The 17643-nt window shown below is 43.6% G+C and overlaps 1 protein-coding gene across 5 annotated transcripts in view; it reads right to left on the reverse strand.

Moving 5' to 3' along the window:
* The window catches only part of ANO5 (anoctamin 5), a 70374-nt gene that overhangs the window by 34146 nt on the left and 18585 nt on the right, over positions 1 to 17643 (reverse strand). For 2 of the 5 annotated variants that reach the window (XM_073658219.1, XM_073658220.1), the window contains exons 2-4: positions 12171 to 12215; positions 10835 to 10908; positions 7771 to 7818 (exon numbers count right to left, since the gene is read on the reverse strand). In XM_073658219.1, coding sequence (XP_073514320.1) covers positions 7771 to 7818; positions 10835 to 10908; positions 12171 to 12215 — 167 coding nt within the window. The remainder of the gene's footprint in view (positions 1 to 7770; positions 7819 to 10834; positions 10909 to 12170; positions 12216 to 17643) is intronic. The other 3 variants (XM_073658222.1, XM_073658221.1, XM_073658223.1) reach the window with 3 other exon arrangements.

The following is a 17643-nucleotide window of genomic DNA, read 5'->3' on the forward strand; positions in this document are numbered from 1 at the left end:
ACTGTTCTTGCACAGGGGTCCCCTTCTGTCTGTGACCGCCAGGGGTCAGACCCACACCAGTGACTACCTATCCAAATCCCTTTAAGCACACTATTAGTACAGATAAATACAGCAGAAATTATGGATCAAACAACCAAGAAAAATGCACTGGGTAAAAGCAGAGAGGACTCTGGTTGTATTTTGGACTCCTCGGTTTACATGCATTTTTACACAGGAGCTGACAATCAAAATGCCGAGCATGTGCACCACTGCTCCATTCATTCTTAAAGGGACAGCTGGAAAGAGTCAGGTCCAGTGCACAACCTTCCCAAATGAAAGGAGCGGAGGGTCACGGCCACCACTCCAAGCAAACAGGCATCTCAGTAACGTTCTGGGAATTGGAGAGTTCCCAGAGGATGAATCTTCCCTACAAGCTGTTCACACCACACATTTTAGGTTTCATTTCACACCTCACCAAATAAAACCAATTTTTATATTTTTTACCCGAAGTCGACTCTTCAGGAATAGACCCTGCTTGTGCCATTTCTGTGGAGCAATTAGAAATATCAGAATTTCGACCTATGAGATACAATATCTTCCAATGCTTACCTCTCTCATTCTGGGGCGAAAGAAAGGAGCTGATGGGTAACATTACACATGGTGACGAGTGATGGAGGACTCTGTGCCCAGCCCCCCCATGGACAAAAAACCCTTTTCCTCAAATTCTATTGAAAATCAAAAGGATTTGGAAACCGGTATATAATAAAATGGGCGAAAAAAATGGAAGAGAAATCTTATTATTGATAAAGTCATGCACTGAGGCTTCCATAACCGCATCAATATCATAAATAATGGAATAAATCTCCGGACAGAAGGATTCAGGATTACTGGTTACTAATGAGCTGAGCAGGCTCAATGTCAGGCAGCAGCAGCGAAAGCAAATAAGATTTCGAGGTGTATAAAAAAAAAAGTGCAAAATGTGATAGCAATGTATTATTACCCTTCTATAAATCCCTTGTAAGGGCACATCTAGAATATGGGATTCAGCTTTGGACTCCGAGGATATAGAGGAGCTGGAGCGGTTTTAAGGGTCAGCAACTATTATTAAATAGTAATGGCTGAGACAACTTCAGCAAGAAAAAAAATGGCGTAGTGGCTCATACAAAAACGTAGCACTGAAGGCCAACGACCACTGCCTAAAACTTATATGAAGAAGACTCAGGGACTGATATTGAGGCCATGGACCCACTATCAGTGTTCGATCAGTATTTTTTCCTCAGGTGTAGGACACAAAACCAGGAGTGGGTGATAAATGCAGAATTGGTGACTTGTTTCTTTTATACCTTTTCTCTGATTGATCCTCACCTGGTTTTATCTCCCACTCCTGAGAAAAAATACTGACCGAATACTGATCAAATACTGATAGTGGGGCTGTGGCCTTAAAGGGTTAATCCAAGACAGACTGAAACAAAGCAATATACCTAGTGGGGGCGAGGGCAGACTAAAATAAAAGTGACTCCAGTTCTTGGAATCCCTGGGTCATGCTCGGTCGCCCCCAGCCCAACACTGGGTTTAGCATGTAAAAACTAATTTCCACAGGGTTTCTTTAATTTTTTTGGGAGGAAATGTTCTTTTAAAAGGTTCACTCTAGGGCCAGGTACACAAGGGCACGTATCACAGTTCTGTATACAGACTGCAATGTACAGACTGACCCCAAGTCTCCAGACAAACTTACAGCCTCATATGTGTCCAGCAGTCAGTCCTGTATAAAGCTTTGTGAAATACACTTGTGCGTGTACCTGGCCTAAAAAGGTCCACCATAAACATTAAACGGGGTATTCCCATCTCCAGGATCCTATCCCAAAATGTACTAGGTGTAATAATAATATTAGAAATGTAGTATAGTTCTTCTGATTCGCCATGTCGCTTACCCCATGTGCAGGGCATTGCAGTAGCTTAGGTATCCATGGTTCCAACCACTAACAACTGTCACTATAGCAGTGGTCGTATCCAGGGATACCCAAGCTACTGCAATGCCCAGCACATGGGGTAAGTGACATAGCTAATCAGAAGGACTATACTACAGTTTTAATTAGAGGCATTTGCTAATATTATCATTACACTTACTACATATTGGGATAGGATCTTGGAGATCGAAATACCCCTTTAACTTAAAAATTGGCCAAACCTGCATATTTAGTCAGGATTAGCTGATCGTCTGATGTGTATGGGGGCCGCCTGATTATTTCCCCACAGATGATGTCTGGAGAGTAAGGATCAGGCAGTTCAATCCTTCAGCTCTCCAGGCAGATTGATGGGTGGAGGAATCTTACTCTGCTTTCTCCATATACACGGGAGCTCATCAGAGCCAAGCCGTCCTGTGTATGGGGGGAAATATAGTCACCAGAGCACCTTAAATCTGGGAGAACATCTAAACCTGAACATAAATGGGACAGAAAAAGATAAAGATGGCATAAAAGATATCCTCCAAACCTTTGAGCCACTAGTGTCCAAAGCGGCATCAAGAAGTGACCGAAGATTGTGCCAATTATGGATGCGGCTGAGCCATGAAAATTATATGCAATAATCTTGTCTTCTTCATTACTAGAGAGTAACAACTATACGTTCGCTGTGTACGAGGCGGCATATAGAGCAGTCTGCCTAGTAGTGATCATTTTAGATCCAATTTAGATCTTCAGCCTAAAGGATTTAGGATAAGAAATTAAGACTCAACGTTAAGTCAGATCCTTCCTGTTAATCAGTGACATATCCACCACGTGTCTGCGAGTAGCAACAAGAAATGGTATCACCAAGAGCAGCGGAGGCCTGAGCGAGGATCTCAGCATTCCTAGAATATTTGTTCTCGAGGTAAAGAAGCTGCATGCACGTAATGGGCGTGCAAGAGTGCGCAATGCGGCGGAGGGCGTGCCAGAGTGCGCGGGCGCGCAGTGCGGCGGAGGGCGTGCCAGAGTGCGCGGGCGCGCAATGCGGCAGAGGGCGTGCCAGAGTGCGCGGGCGCGCAATGCGGCGGAGGGCGTGCCAGAGTGTGCGGGCGCGCAATGCGGCGGAGGGCGTGCGAGAAAAATAGGCAATAACACAACTCAAGTTTCAGAGAACCCCTGGGAAGTCCAAAAATTGAAAAGACGACAAAGTAACATTTTCTTCTCTGAGCCCATACAATAAAACTTCAGATCCCGAAAACAGTGGTTTTAGCTTTGTTAGTCTTTCCCTGTTGTGTGCCATAATTTGCTCGATAAGTTAGGCCACTATCTAGCATAAAGTATAGTAGATAGATCAAATTGTGCCCACCCCTTTCTGAAATCTTTTTGGAAGTGAAAAAAAAAAAAGTGTCGATCTTTTGTTCAAAAACATTGCACACCAGAATATGTAACTATTTTAAGCCATACTCCCATGACAAAGCGTTTAGCGAAACGGGCATTGGGTGCAGCTTGCATGCTGGTACATATACTGTATGTGCTTTGCCGTGTCATTTTATTACTTCACTCTCTTTACTTGATGCTAAAATGTCTGAGGCTTGCTAATATAAAAGGTAGAGAAAATAAACTCTTATTTACAGCACCCAGCAATTTATTGCAATTAAAGGGAATCTGTCAGCAGGATTCCCTCCCCTGGACTAATCATATGCACATGCAGCTCTTCCAAGGACAAATACAGCAATACCTGTACATGACCAGTCTATTCCTCCATAACAGAGAAATCAGTGTTTGTATTGATATGCAGATGTGGCTGAAGGACTGTGGTAGATCTGAAGCCTCTGCCACTCCGGCTCCTTTACCAGCCCACCGCCACCTCCTCGCCTCCTGCCTGACGTTGGCCTCTCTGCTGTGCGATTTCAGGCAAAGGCGCCGACAGTCAAGCAGTAGGTGGTGGGGAATAGAGCCGGAGTGGCAGAGGCTTCAGATCTACCATAGCTCTTCAGTCTCATTTCTTTATCAATTCAAACACTGATTATTAACGGAGGGATGGACTGGTCATGCAAAAGGTATCACCAGACTTTTCTTTGAATCCATAGAATTTTTTTTTAATCTCATCTTCCTGTGTGGGGCGCATCAGTTTATGATTAGGGATTTATTTTAAGCCACTGTAGAGGCGTAGCGAGCCCTGGATTAATTCCCCAATGAATAGAATTGATTATTTGTGAAATGTGTTTGCCGTCAGTGAATGGAAACCTTCTCGTTTACATACAGAGAGTAAAAATCGAGCTGCATTCATCTCGGAGCTAAAATACATCGCACAAATCTCTCCCCCATTCTGGATTGTTGGATACATTGTAACAAACCTTCAGCTTTACGTGTACACTGTGCAGATTCTGGGTGTTTATGAGAATTTTTCCATCTACTAACTACAAGCGGACATTAGAGAGAAGCGAAAAAAAAAAAAAAGCTTAAAAAGCGGTATTCCCATCTCCAAGATGATATTTTAATATCTAATAGGTGTATCTAATGTAGTATAGTTCTTCAGATTCACTATGTCTCTTGCCTCATATGTAGGACACTGTAGGAGATTATGTATCCATGGATACAAACACTAACAACTAGCTAACTGTCACTATAGGAGTGGTCATAACCATGGATACCCAAGCTATTGCAATGCCCTGCACATGGGGTAAGAGACATAGCGAATCAGTAGAACTATACTACATTTTTAATTGGAGTTATTTGCTAATATTACTACTGATATTACACCTACTACATATTGGGATAGGATCTTGGAGATGGGAATGCCCCTTTAAAGTTCTTTCAGGATTCTACCCCACGAATGTGCTCGTGGCTGTAGCTAAACATTTATCTTCCATCTCTGGAAATATCATTACAAAACATCCAGTGTCCGAATCCTAGAAAATATCGAGCGCCGAGCCAACCACAAGCCCTCCGGCCTCGGACTCCATGTACTTGAGCCTTACAGATTGCTAAGAAAAATTGCAGCTTTGGTGCTTCCCCCTCGTCAGCACAATTCAGCCTCGTCTGATAGAAAGGATCCAATGCAGACGCTGAATACAAAACTCCAGGATGCAGATAATGCTAAGCCACAATGAGAAGAGGGAGCGATCGAGGAGGATTGGGAGTAAAACCAGGACAAATCGGATGTAATTAGCGGTTACAATGTTACCACATAGCAAGTGCTATGATAAAATATACTTTGGGGCTCCTGGAAAAGCTGTCTGGGGGCTTTTCCTCCATAGAGGGGGCTCACTCATAATTTTGCCTAACACCACCGCCCTGAATAAAGAATGGGATCTAAGCATCCTCCAAGAGCAACTTCTCCCAGGAGCAATTTGGAATGAACAATCCTTTTTTCCAGCATGATGGAGACAATGCCACAAGGCAAAAGCGAGAACTAAGTGGCTCAACAAACAAAACAGTGAAATTTTGGGTCCATGACCAGGAAACTCCCCAGATCTCAATCCCATTAAGAACCTGTCGTCAATCCTCAAAAAGCAGGAGGACAAACGAAAAAAAACACAGAAATTGTGATAAACTCAAACGCTGATTGGAGAAGAAAGCTGCCAGTTACTTAAAGAAGAGCATTATCGGCAGGTACTGTTCTTTATCGCTGTGCGGTGTACCGGGGTTGCATCCTAAATACTGAAACCGTGAATTAGATGAACCATACCTCCAGTGTTGAAAACAAGAGAGACTACTGTCAAATCCCATCAGGGTCTCACATGTTGCCATAAGTTGGACTATATGTAATATATGAGCCAAAATTGTAACCGCCAAGAACCACGACTTTAAGTGCAAACATTAAGCCTTTTGCCTCCGAGTAAAGTTCTTGTACTTCGCCAGCTGGTGAGAAAAAAAAAATTCTATTTCTAGATTGATGGTTCAGAGAAGTTGTGGGGAAGCCACAGACCACTGCAGATAACAGCTGTTTCCGGAAGTCCCACAGTGGATATATTGGTCCAAGATCCGACGGCTCGCGGGGGATAACATATACCAGCGCTGTCACAGTGATCAAGAGATCAGAAAGTCCTAACGTCTCAGCAGAAATATTAACTTTTCATTATTTTTCAGAAGACGGGATAAACATTCCTGCCTCCAATTTCAGAGTTTGGAATATGGATTTCTGAACAGTCCTGATTTATAAGGGACCATTGTAAACACGTTTACTTAAAGGGACGGTCCCAACTCAACCCCATTCTTAGAATAAGTGACGGAACCTTTTTCTGAGCTGCAAAACATTTCATGTATCCAATTTAGTTTTTTGGGGTTTTTATTGGGCACTAGCGCATGGTCAGAAAACTAGGAGGTATTCAGAGACGCCTTTAGCAAAAATGGATCCATTCAAAATGGGAAAACAAAACCAAACAAACAAACCGGATACAAATGGAAACCAAATGTCTCGTTTCTAATCAGATCAGTTTGATGGATCCGTATAAAAAATGGAAACTTAAATTTGGTTTAGTATCTTTCTGAATTAATTTTCTTACAAGTCCGTTTTTCTTTCCGCTGGCTCCGTTGCCAATAGATCCCAAGTGGACATGTGAACAGAGCCGAACACCCAGATGTCAATTTATGGAAACATTTTCAGGAGTAAAAACACAGGAACAGAACGACACAGATTTATTTGTTTCTGCCATGACATAACATCTCATACAGTATTTATTAAAACATAAAACAGACCGAAGAGCGAACAGATCCTCTTTAGTAGTGCCCATACATGACAGATAAGAATTGGTTAATCTGGACCCTTTTACCCATGGATTTATGAGCAGATGCTGATTACTGTACGTTGTATGGTCTGTCCTATGTCTGCAGAGATCCTGTAAGGAGATGTCCAACCTTCTAGGATCTTGGTTGGTTCAGGGCAGTAAACTTTTATTGTACTGTGTATGGGCAGTTTAAAGGGGTTTTACATTTCCAAAAAATGGTCCTCAAATGATTGGATACTATTAATAAAAAAACCAAAAAAAAAAAAACACAAAAAACCCAGATCGTACTCACGCTCCCTTCATCCAACGTTGGTTCTCTGCTGCAGTTTTGGACTCTGAGTTTTGGCTGTATGGCGATGCATAACCGCTGCAGCCAATCATTGAGCTCAGCACCTTCTGCAGTCTACAGCAGAGCCACTCATCTCCGGGATGATGTGCGCTGTAGTCGTGACAAAACACAGTGACCGGAGCAGCGGCAAACTACCACTGGACCCAAGAAGAGCAAGAACCATCTCGGTTTGTTGTTTTCAGTATACAATCATTTGAGAACTACTTTTTTTGGAAAGTGGAAAACTCCTATGAAAAAAGTTACAATAGTTAGTACAAGAAAAAAAAAGTTAGTAGGTTAACACCAAACACCATGACACTACACCACAAGCCACAGTCCCTTCGCCAAATGCCGAAAAACACATTCCAATATTACCTGCCATATACCGAAGGTATCGGAGCCCACGGGGGAGGGGAAAACGAAAAACTTTCCAAGGATTTTTTCCTACTTTACACACAGACACGGGATGTCCCATCTCTCTGATATCGGGAGACTGGAGATTCAGAACCACCTCTCCATTAGCATGACCTGGCATCCACCTTACCAGACAACCAGGGAAGGTGGGTTCACCCAAAAATGCCAGAGATTTAAGGGATTTTCATAAGGAAATAATATAATAGAACATATAAAAAATGATGACTCAAGGACCTTAATGACCCAGTGATCGAAGGATCACTAGAGGGATGGAGACATATGGCAGATAGGGACTGGAATGTGTTCTCTGCCCAACTAGACACCAACGATTCCAGCTGAACACCAGTCCATGCACGGGGGGGCTGCGGCCGCTTACCCTCTGATGATTGGTGATGAGGAACGTACTCTCTGTGCTGCTGAGGCCCTGAGAGTGGCATCATGGGAAAAATATAATGCGGTTAGTAACGGTGCACAAATTAAAGCATACGCAATAAAAAACAGGTTAGAGGATGAGAAGCTGATGGGGTCGTTACAGAAACGCGTACAAAGCAGAATTCTCTACCTTCCTGAAAATACGTGCAGGAAAAGTTCTGCTTTTCTAATATCCTTGGTTTATCAATATTAGATTTTAAAAGATCTCTTCTCGCCGTCATTGGATGGAAATATTTATTGGTTACTTCCAAAAAGATGGGAATCTGTCCTGGTCATGTGCAAGTCAGTGCGCCTCTGTGATGGTATGACCAGGACTATTCAACGACAGCAAGAAGGGATCTTATAACCCGACTGATAGACAACTGATACATGAAGGATATTGGAAAGTCACAGAACTTTTCATAACAAGTGAAGAAGGAGACTGCAATAGCAGGAGGCCGGTCAATGAATTGCTTACAATCCTTGCGAGATTAGCTGTGCACCACAAGGATGATGGTTTAATAGTTAACATTTTTCTTCCAAGATTTTTAGAGTTATGCAGGGTCATCTGAACTTGCAGAATTAAAAGGGGGTTTCCCACAAACAAAAAGTTGATTTTAATCAATAGATCTTGGAATAATAATAATTTCCACAATTGGATGTGTTTAAATAAAATGTTCCTGTGCTGAGATAATCTTATAAATGAGCCCCTGCTGTGTACTGTGTAATGTCTGACCGTACAGGAACATGATCATACCACATCTCCTAGGCAGGGGAGGAAGCAAAAGAGAGTATACAGACAGCACAGCAGGTGATTACAGCTGATTCTTTTTGTGAAGTAAAGCATTTCCCTGCCTGTTTTTAAAAAATGTTGTACCTTAAAAAAAAAAAAAAAAATTATTTGTGATCCCCTGCTGTCCTGTCTGTATACTCTTTTGCTTCCTCCCCCTGCCCAGGAGATTTGGGAGGATCAGACTATGTTCCTGCACGGTCAGACACAGCCATTACACAGTACACAGCAGGGGCACATTAAAAAAAGTTTTCCTGTGCTGAGATAATCTTATAAAACATCCAATTGTGTAAATTATTATTATTCCAAGATCTATTGATTAAAATGAACTTTTGCTCATGGCACAACCCCTTTAACGATGGGCAGACTTCGTGCAGAAATTGGGGAAACTGAATGAAGCCTGTAAAAGTCCACGCAGCTACATTCTGCAAGAAATCTGCTCTCACCCCAGGACATAAAGCATCGGAGTAGAGTCATGTGTACATGCTGGACAAGCACATTATTGGGGAAGATGCATAAAAACAAGGTCATGCAAAAATCATTAGAGTGTTATCCTAAAAGTGCAAAAACCATCGACATCAAATCCACACTGAGCATTATAGAGTGGCTACAGGTCATTGGTATCCGAGCCAGATACGATCAGCTGGGGCAGAATTAGAGGATTCTTGCTGTGGATTCTGCACCAACGCCATGGAGGCAGATTACGTTCTCGTGTCCTATATGTAGATCTCAAAGTTTTCCTGCAGGGACTTTAGATTTGCAGTCATGAGGGACAGGATATCCTAACATGACATTACATGGAGGGTTGAGGTGCCCTAGATCCCTGATGAGCCCCCATTTCTACTGCATCAGGACTGTCGCTTGAATTAGGAGAGAAACTTGTTTTTTTCTTTTTTGGTGGAGGATATGGTGCTTAGAAGCAGCTCCCAATAGCCAAGAACAGGCACAAGATTCCTTAGACGAGTGATCTTTAAGCAGTGACTCTCCAGCTGTTTGCAAAAACTAGAACTCACAGCATGTTGGGAGTTGTAGTTTTGCACCAGCTTAATAAATAGCGGTTGAAGAATGGAGCCTTAGGCTAGAAACCTGCTCATATTCACCTATGAGACAGGACAGGCAGAGTTCAGACCGCTATACACATATGTGTTTGCTCCACTCACCTCTGGCACCCCATATCTCCAGGGTGGTGTATTACACAGGTAAAAGCCCCTTCTGACAACATTTGCTACTTTTTGATAAGGGAAGGCTAGGGAATCCTTAATAATTGGGGATCAGATCCGGTGCAAAGTGCAGAGAACGATCTACAATCCACGGCCGGATTTTGGAAAGCAATTAAAAATTTGTAATAAACCTCAATCTGATCTGAGTTACTAATCCAATTATCGTGTACAGAACAAATAGCAGACAGAACTTATAGACACCTGGGTGCTGGAGCGATCAGAAAGGGAAAGGTTTGTGGTTGTAGCGAAGATGTAAACAAAAACAAAACACTTTGGGTCAATATTTGCAAAAACTTCAAACATTTCGTCTGTAGTAGAAAACGTTCACAATTGCTGATCACAGGGAAATAAAAACACAGTCATCACACGCAGCGGACATCCTGCCCCCACCGTTAACCCTCTCAGCACCACAGACACACAAGCACAAACATCGGTAGTGCAGACGGTAACACTGCCGTCCCCGATCGGATATCACTGGTCGGTAGTGTCATAACTCTGTGGTTACTGAACGGAGGCCGCAATTATAAATCATTGCCATCAGTCTGAAGAGCCTCCCAGGTAGGTAATAACTACAGCTATCATGTTTGGAGGCCGTCCAGACCCAGAGCTTTCTAAAAGACATCAGTCAGTGCGTAAGGAAGACCCATAGAAAACCAGATAATTAATGGGATTTTTCTGGTTATGTGTATCTTATTATACTCCAGAGCTGCACTCACTATTCTGCTGGTGCAGTCACTATGTACATACATTACATTACTGATCCTGCACTGATCCTGAGTTACATCCTGTATTGTCCTCCAGAGCTGCACTCACTATTCTGCTGGTGCAGTCACTGTGTATATACATTACATTACTGATCCTGAGTTACATCCTGTATTATACTCCAGAGCTGCACTCACTATTCTGCTGGTGGAGTCACTCTGTACATACATTACAGGTCTCCATCTGCATTTGCGGGACAGTTTAAAAACTCCAAAACACACGAAAAAAAATAAAAACAAATGTAAAAGTGCACTCACCTCGGAGTTACTGGGAACAATCTCGGAATCAGCATTAGAGTTGATCTCGTACAGCGGTCCACTGAGGTCTTCGCCTAGAACAAGGTACAGAACAGAGTTAGGTGGCAGATTTATATACAAGATCCCGCTGTTCCATCCCGCGATCAAATCTTTAGACACTTTTGTGAATTAATGATCTGAATTCCAAAGAAAGCAAAAAAGTACGACATGAAGACACAAAGAATGACACAAAGACAAAGGGGGAAGACTTCACAAAAGTACCTGTAAGGTAAAAGCGGAATGATCGCACAAAGCAAATGATCAGACGGACAGCACAATGTGGTAGAATTCGGTTTACTCTGCCTTTGCCGTAGAGACCACTTGGACACTCGGCTGAGCATTCATATCTATGGGGGGAGTCGGAGGAGATAACACTTGCTTGGCCGTGAGTCATCTAAGGTTTATGGGCATCTTTAGATTTTTATGCTGCATTTATCTGTATCTAGAAGATCTGGTTGCCTGGCCACAAGGGGACATTACCCTTAAAAGGGATAGGGGATAACTTCACGATCTCTGGGGGTCCGACCGCTGGAACCCCTACTGGTCCTATGTACCGGGAATCTTGAATGGAGCAGGAGTCAATCATCCGCACCTCCACTCATTCTCCATGGGGCCACTGGAGCTAACCGAGCGCAGCACTTGGCTGGTCTTTAAGAATGAATAATGGAGCAGAGGTGCGCATGATCAACCATCGCTCAAGTAGTCACAAGAGCCTGGTTTTTGAGATCGGTCGGGGTCCCAGCGGACCTTCAGAAACTGAAGTTATCCTCTATCAAGGGGATAGTTTTTGAACTTGGTACAATCCCTTCAAATGGTCCAATTATACAGGAAGATTTCAGCCCATAAACAAGAACTGATTGACTATATGCACAAGGTGGTCAATTCACACAGCCTAATAAATCTATATGGGGGCAGAATAATCATTATTTGGACCGGCTAGTCCCCCGCTTGTCTGCAGCACATCCCTGATTACTCAGGACGATCCGCTGCTTCCAACAAGGATGATCTTTATGCCAGCATAAATGATCCCATGTAAATGAACTTAAAAGTCTCCCAATAGGGAAGACAAGTCTGGAAAGCATGGGCGACATTGCTGGGGTGAGCCCTTTAACCACTCTGCGTTTTGGAGTCCCTAGAGGTCAAGGGTCATACACCCTTAGTGCCGTCTTAGGGACATCTATGGGAAAGAGTTGTTCAATTATGACAGTTTTATGAATGTTACAGACAGACAAGAAAATATTTATTATAGAAAAGAGCCAAGACACAGAAGACGAGTCAGTGCGGGTTAGTACGATACCTGGAGAATCGGGAGTCTTGATTTCGGTAAGCACAGAAATGTCGTCTTTAAACAAAACGGTAAATTTAGAGCGTTAGAATAGTTAGCAACAAAAGCAGCAAGCAAAAAAAAAAACCTAAAGGTTTTTTTATTTTATTTATTATTCTTAGAAATAGAAGTAGATGCAGGGAGCAACAAAACGGGCAGGGGGCGCAATATAAGACAGGGCTCACAAAGAGACAGTCAGTAGGTTGGCTAAGGAGGGATAGACATGGGGCTCACAGATTTTGTACAGCCGATATAGAGCATCCACAGTGGTCTACATGGATATGGAAGCATGTAGACAGAATGTAACCCGGTCACCCAGCCGTGCCAAAGCCAACAGCCCCATTCCCCAACGACGCGCGACCGGTTTCTGGGGTATTGACGTGGCAAAGTGTTAAGAGGTTTTTATGCAAAATGTTGAGTTTACCTTTAAAATTTCAGAAATGTTTCATTTAACAGTATTTTCTATCTTGGGATACATTGTACATCTAATAACGTTTACAAATTAGGATAGAATTTCATAAATATTTGTATCAGTGACATTAACAACATGAGAACTGAACATCTGATTGGATTATGTGGGTCAAACCGCGTTCCTTCTGTTCTCGTCTCCCTGGGATTTACGGTCACTGTGCAGCGGATAAGTCGTCTCCATCGAGATGTTGAATTTATTGACTTAGTCACCGAGCAGAAGGAGAAGAATAGAGACGCCCGACAAGACACAGTGACCCTAATTCCTGCACACATCACAATGTTATCTAGTGAGGCCAGGAAGCCTTCACAACAGCCACAGTCCATAAAATGAACGTCTCGATGAGGAGCCGGCCCTGCTCGCCGTTGTGATTACTGCTGAGGCCAGAGACCATCTATTTCTGGAGTCTATTAGCCGCTCGATATCCTGCACAGGCTTCTGGGAAGAGTCACTTAAGATGCAGCCTTTACAGTATGCTATGGCATCCAACCCACGGGCTGATCTCATCTTATTAAAGTGAACCTCTTAAAGGAACATTGAACCTAGAAAAGCGTGATCCTATTCACAAGCAAAGATGCCAACTGCACTTCTAATTTGTCTGCAGTATTTTCTGCATGATCCTGAAACAGTCAGTCTTGTAGCAATCCTATAGGGAACACAGGGGTTAATCTCCTGTGGATCAGATCCATCCTTAGCTAGTGGACAGAAGCCCTGTTCTCTTAGCCAAGGGGGTGGTGCTGAAGACAATGCAGAGGGGAGAGGTTCAGCAGTGGCCGGATGTAACCGATGTGACCGTGCGGACCACCACAGCTCCGTCACTCCACTCTCGGGTGCTGCGAAATGATGTTCATCTTCGTCACATGTTAACATCCAACAGCGGCTAGCAGCTGATCGATAGGGGTGTCGGACCCCCACCAATCGGATATTGTCCACCTATCCCAATATCGAAGTAGTGGAAAATCACTAAGTAGAATAAAGAGGCTTAATGGTTAGCATGATCGTCTCTAAGCACTTGAAGTCGTGGTTTCATATCCAGCCAAGGGCCATTATGCTCTTTCTATGCTTTTCTTCCAGGTTCCTCCTAAAACATTCTAGACTTCTTTGAAAAGTACACCCCAAATGTGATCGATTACATTGGGAGGTCCTGATACACTAGGGAATAAAAGGGCTTCATTACATAAGGGAAAGAGGGCGAGGGTCCGGCCACTTGGCTCCACCATCTCAGCTTGAAACACTCAGCTAAATGGTGCTTTTGGCTGACGACCATCAACCTCAACGCTCCTAATTAAAGTGTACATTAGGCACAATCCCTCAATCCAGTAGATGGGGTATTGCCTATACTGCCAAACTGTGTAGAATAATACTGCCAATAGGGAATCACTGCAGATTACGGTCTCTTTAACAACCCGCACAGTAGTGAAGAGCATAGACTGTATGAATTGCTGAACCTCACCATGCGTAATATGGGTCATAAACTTCAAGTACAGTCTATCGAGAGGCCAATAAAACTTAATGTTACTGCTTCTTATCTTAGTTTATACTAGGAGGCCTCTATGACCCAGGCAGCGCTACACAAGCAGAGGACACCGGAGATTACAGGTCACATGAAAGACCTAGGACTAGATCAATGGGCTTCACACTATATGGAAAGAGTGAATATGGGTCAGTGCTGGTGATTGCACAATGCAAGTTCATACAGAGTGATGACGCGGGGGTAACAATCAAGGGGAAGGGGGGTGGGGGTAACAATCAAAATAATAATTGTAAAGTGCTGTGGAATATGATGCCGCTAAATAAATAAAAAATTTAGTGGGGACATGTACAGACAATAAATTCAATATTAGGTAAGACAGTTTAAACAGTGACATTAGGAGTGCGGGTTTGTGCACACGATCCTTTCTGGCAGCGCTTTGAACGCAGTAAACATTATGCTTCATCATGGATTCAAGGCATCCTATACATTGAACTGATAGAATTTCTCTTGCGGAGACTAGCGTCTCTGCAAGAGAAATTGACGCGCGGAGGTCTGTGAAGACGTGCCACATGTCCGTCTCCGCGGGTGATCCGCAGGAGCACGAAGACGCATAGTGGACATGGGATTTCTTGAAATCCCATCCACTATGCTGTAACATCTGGACGAAGCGGATTGCACGCAGCGAAGATGCACTGCGTCCAAACCGCAGCCATTCCTGACCGTGTGCACGTACCCTGAGGGTCCTGCTCGCAAGCTTACAATCTACAAGGAAATAGGGGGGACACAATGGGTGAAAAGTGCTTGCTATTAAAGGTCCAGCAATTCTGGTCTTACTCCCTCTTCTCTTATGCACAGATATGCGAGTTGCACTGCAATATTTTTTTTGAAGCCTATATCTGGACCTCGTTTTAACTGTATGGAGGCACTGTTCTCCTGTTCTGGTGTTCATCTGAACCCAGCTCTTTTACTGTATTTGTATGAATTTTGTCTAATAATTGATTGACTTTTGGATCTTTCTATGACTCTTATTTGGTGCGTTGTAGGTTAGTTATATAATATGAGTCTTGATCCACAATGAATATTGTTGCCCTGACCCTCTTTCGGTTCCAATTATAATAAATAGGAATTTTCATATAAAGCTGCATGATCCGGTCGTCAGTCAGTATGTTTAAAGTGCAATTATCAAATATGTAGTGCAGTTATCGTGTGCATGGAGGGTGTGAAGACAGATGAAGAGGAAGGAGGGAGCAGATTCTGAATAATATTTAGAAGGAGGGAACAGGGGAAAGTTAGTTCACCGAGTAGTTAAGGTGGTAGGCTTGTTTAAAGAAATGTTTTTTTAAAGCGCGCTTTAAGACATTGGGGCTAGGCATCAGTCGGATAGTGTGGGGTAGAGCATTCCAGAGAATTAGAGCAGCACGAGAGAAGTCTTAGAGACGGAGTTGCGAGGTTTGGATTATGGGGGATGTTAGCCTTAGGTCATTTGTAGAACGGAGGGCACGTGTAGGCGATAGACAGAGATGAGAGAGGAGATATAAGGCGGTGCAGAACTGTGGAGAGCTTTGTGGGCGAGAGCGATGAGTTTATATTGGAACCTGTAGCGAATGGGTAACCAGTGTAATGACTGGCACAAGATGGAGGAATCTGTGAAGTGGCTGGACAGAAATCCGAAATACGACCCTGGCTGCCGCATTCAGGACGGATTGGAGAGGAGAAAGTTTGGTAAGAGGGAGACCGATCAGAACAGAGTAGCAGTAGTCCAGACGAGAGTGAATAAGAGCGACAGTAAGAGTTTTAGCAGTTTCAATGGTGAGAAAACGTCGGATTCTTGAGATGTTATTAAGATGCAGGTGACTAGAGCGAGTGAGTGATCGGATATGGGGAGTAAAGGAAAGTTCTGTGTCAAATATAACTCTAAGGGGGTCCTTTTTTCTATGATCTCCAGAGTTTCAAAACAAGAGAACCCCTTTAAAAAGGGTGGGAGGGGGTCCTCTCAAAGTTCCAGGTGTTAAATGAAGTCTGTCAGCTCCTCTCTGCTTAATAATGTAATAGTAGAGCTGAGTAGGGGGCTTCATCAGAACATTGTGGCGAGAGAGAAATCTAAAAAGTTCCAAAACTGCAAGAGCACGGTTGGCAGTACCAGGCACAGCAAGTGATCAGTAAGCCCTGCCACATGGTTTGGATTGACTGCTCCTGTGTTAGTCACCCTGTTTAGAGCTGAAATCTTGTGCAGTTACAGAACTATCTTAAAGGGAATCTGTCGGGTCATTTTTACCTACCCTAATAATGGTATCCTGAAATAGGGCTTGGGCAGCCCTTTCAGGATAAGCAACTTATTTTTGTACGTTGCCCTGTTGTGTTGCTGTAAGCCCCGGAAAACGTATTGTCGTGCGCCAGCAAGTGAAGCATATGTAAATGCCAAATGAATGTTCACCCCTTCCCCCGCCCATAATCCCACCCACCCCTCTGTGCCGGCGTCACTGATTCAGGTAGACTACTGAGTTACTCGCCCGAGGATCGCATCGCAATCCTCGGACTGGCCGGCGGCTCTCCTGACCTGAGCGTGACAGCATCTATTTCTATGCAGCTGTTCCTTTCAGGTCAGAAGAGCAGACGGCCAGTCCGAGCATTGTGATGCGATCCTCGGGTGAGTAACATGGCTGACTGCTCACAATCAGGGATGCCGGTGCACAGGGCTGCATATCCTGAAAGGGCTGATCAAGCACTATTTCAGGATACTATTAGTAGGGTAGCAAAAAAAATTACCTGACAGATTCCCTCTAAGGGTGTACAGCACATGAAGCATCACTGACTACGGTGCCCACAACGAAAACAGCAGTGTGCCGTTTAGTGAAGAGAAGGATGAAGCAGTGAAATGAGCAGGAGTGGAGATTGCATAGAAGAACTGAGCACTTGCTCGGTCAGGACCAGGACTGTGGAGTCGGAGCCGATTTTGGTGGAGTTGGAGTCAGTATAAAATGGACCGACTCCTAAAATATATAATACATTGGACACAGTAGTACAATGTAGGATGTGCTGTAAATGTTTTCATAATAATTTGGGAAAGTTATAAAATGTCCTATAAATGTCTGTTCTGTTCCTGATCTAAGGATCTCGGCTTTTAGTGGAGATGAATCTGTGCTGCACTTCATGTCCATGCTCAGTAGTGACCAGGGCTGTGGAGTCAGAGTCATGGAGTTGGAGTCAGGGAAATTGAGGAGTTGGGAGGTTTGGCTTACTGACTCCACAGCCCTGCTAAGGACTGCCCCCTTGGCAAATTATTAGCATGCAGGATAGAAGTATGAACGATCTCTCTCAAATCCCATAAAAGTTGTATGTTTACAATTCAGTTTACACCTGGCCATACAAATTAAAGATAGCTATTGGTTGACATCAAATCTCTCCTGACAACCCCATAAACAGGAATGCATAGCTTGGCTGAGAGCTCCTGTGTTTTCTATGAAAGATCCACTGCCAAAATCATCTGGCAGCAGCTTCTCTCA

This window comes from Phyllobates terribilis, unplaced genomic scaffold (genome assembly GCF_046119375.1).
Source record: "Phyllobates terribilis strain yellow unplaced genomic scaffold, ASM4611937v1 Scaffold_13__5_contigs__length_258822181, whole genome shotgun sequence".
NCBI classification, from domain to species: Eukaryota; Metazoa; Chordata; class Amphibia; order Anura; family Dendrobatidae; genus Phyllobates; species Phyllobates terribilis.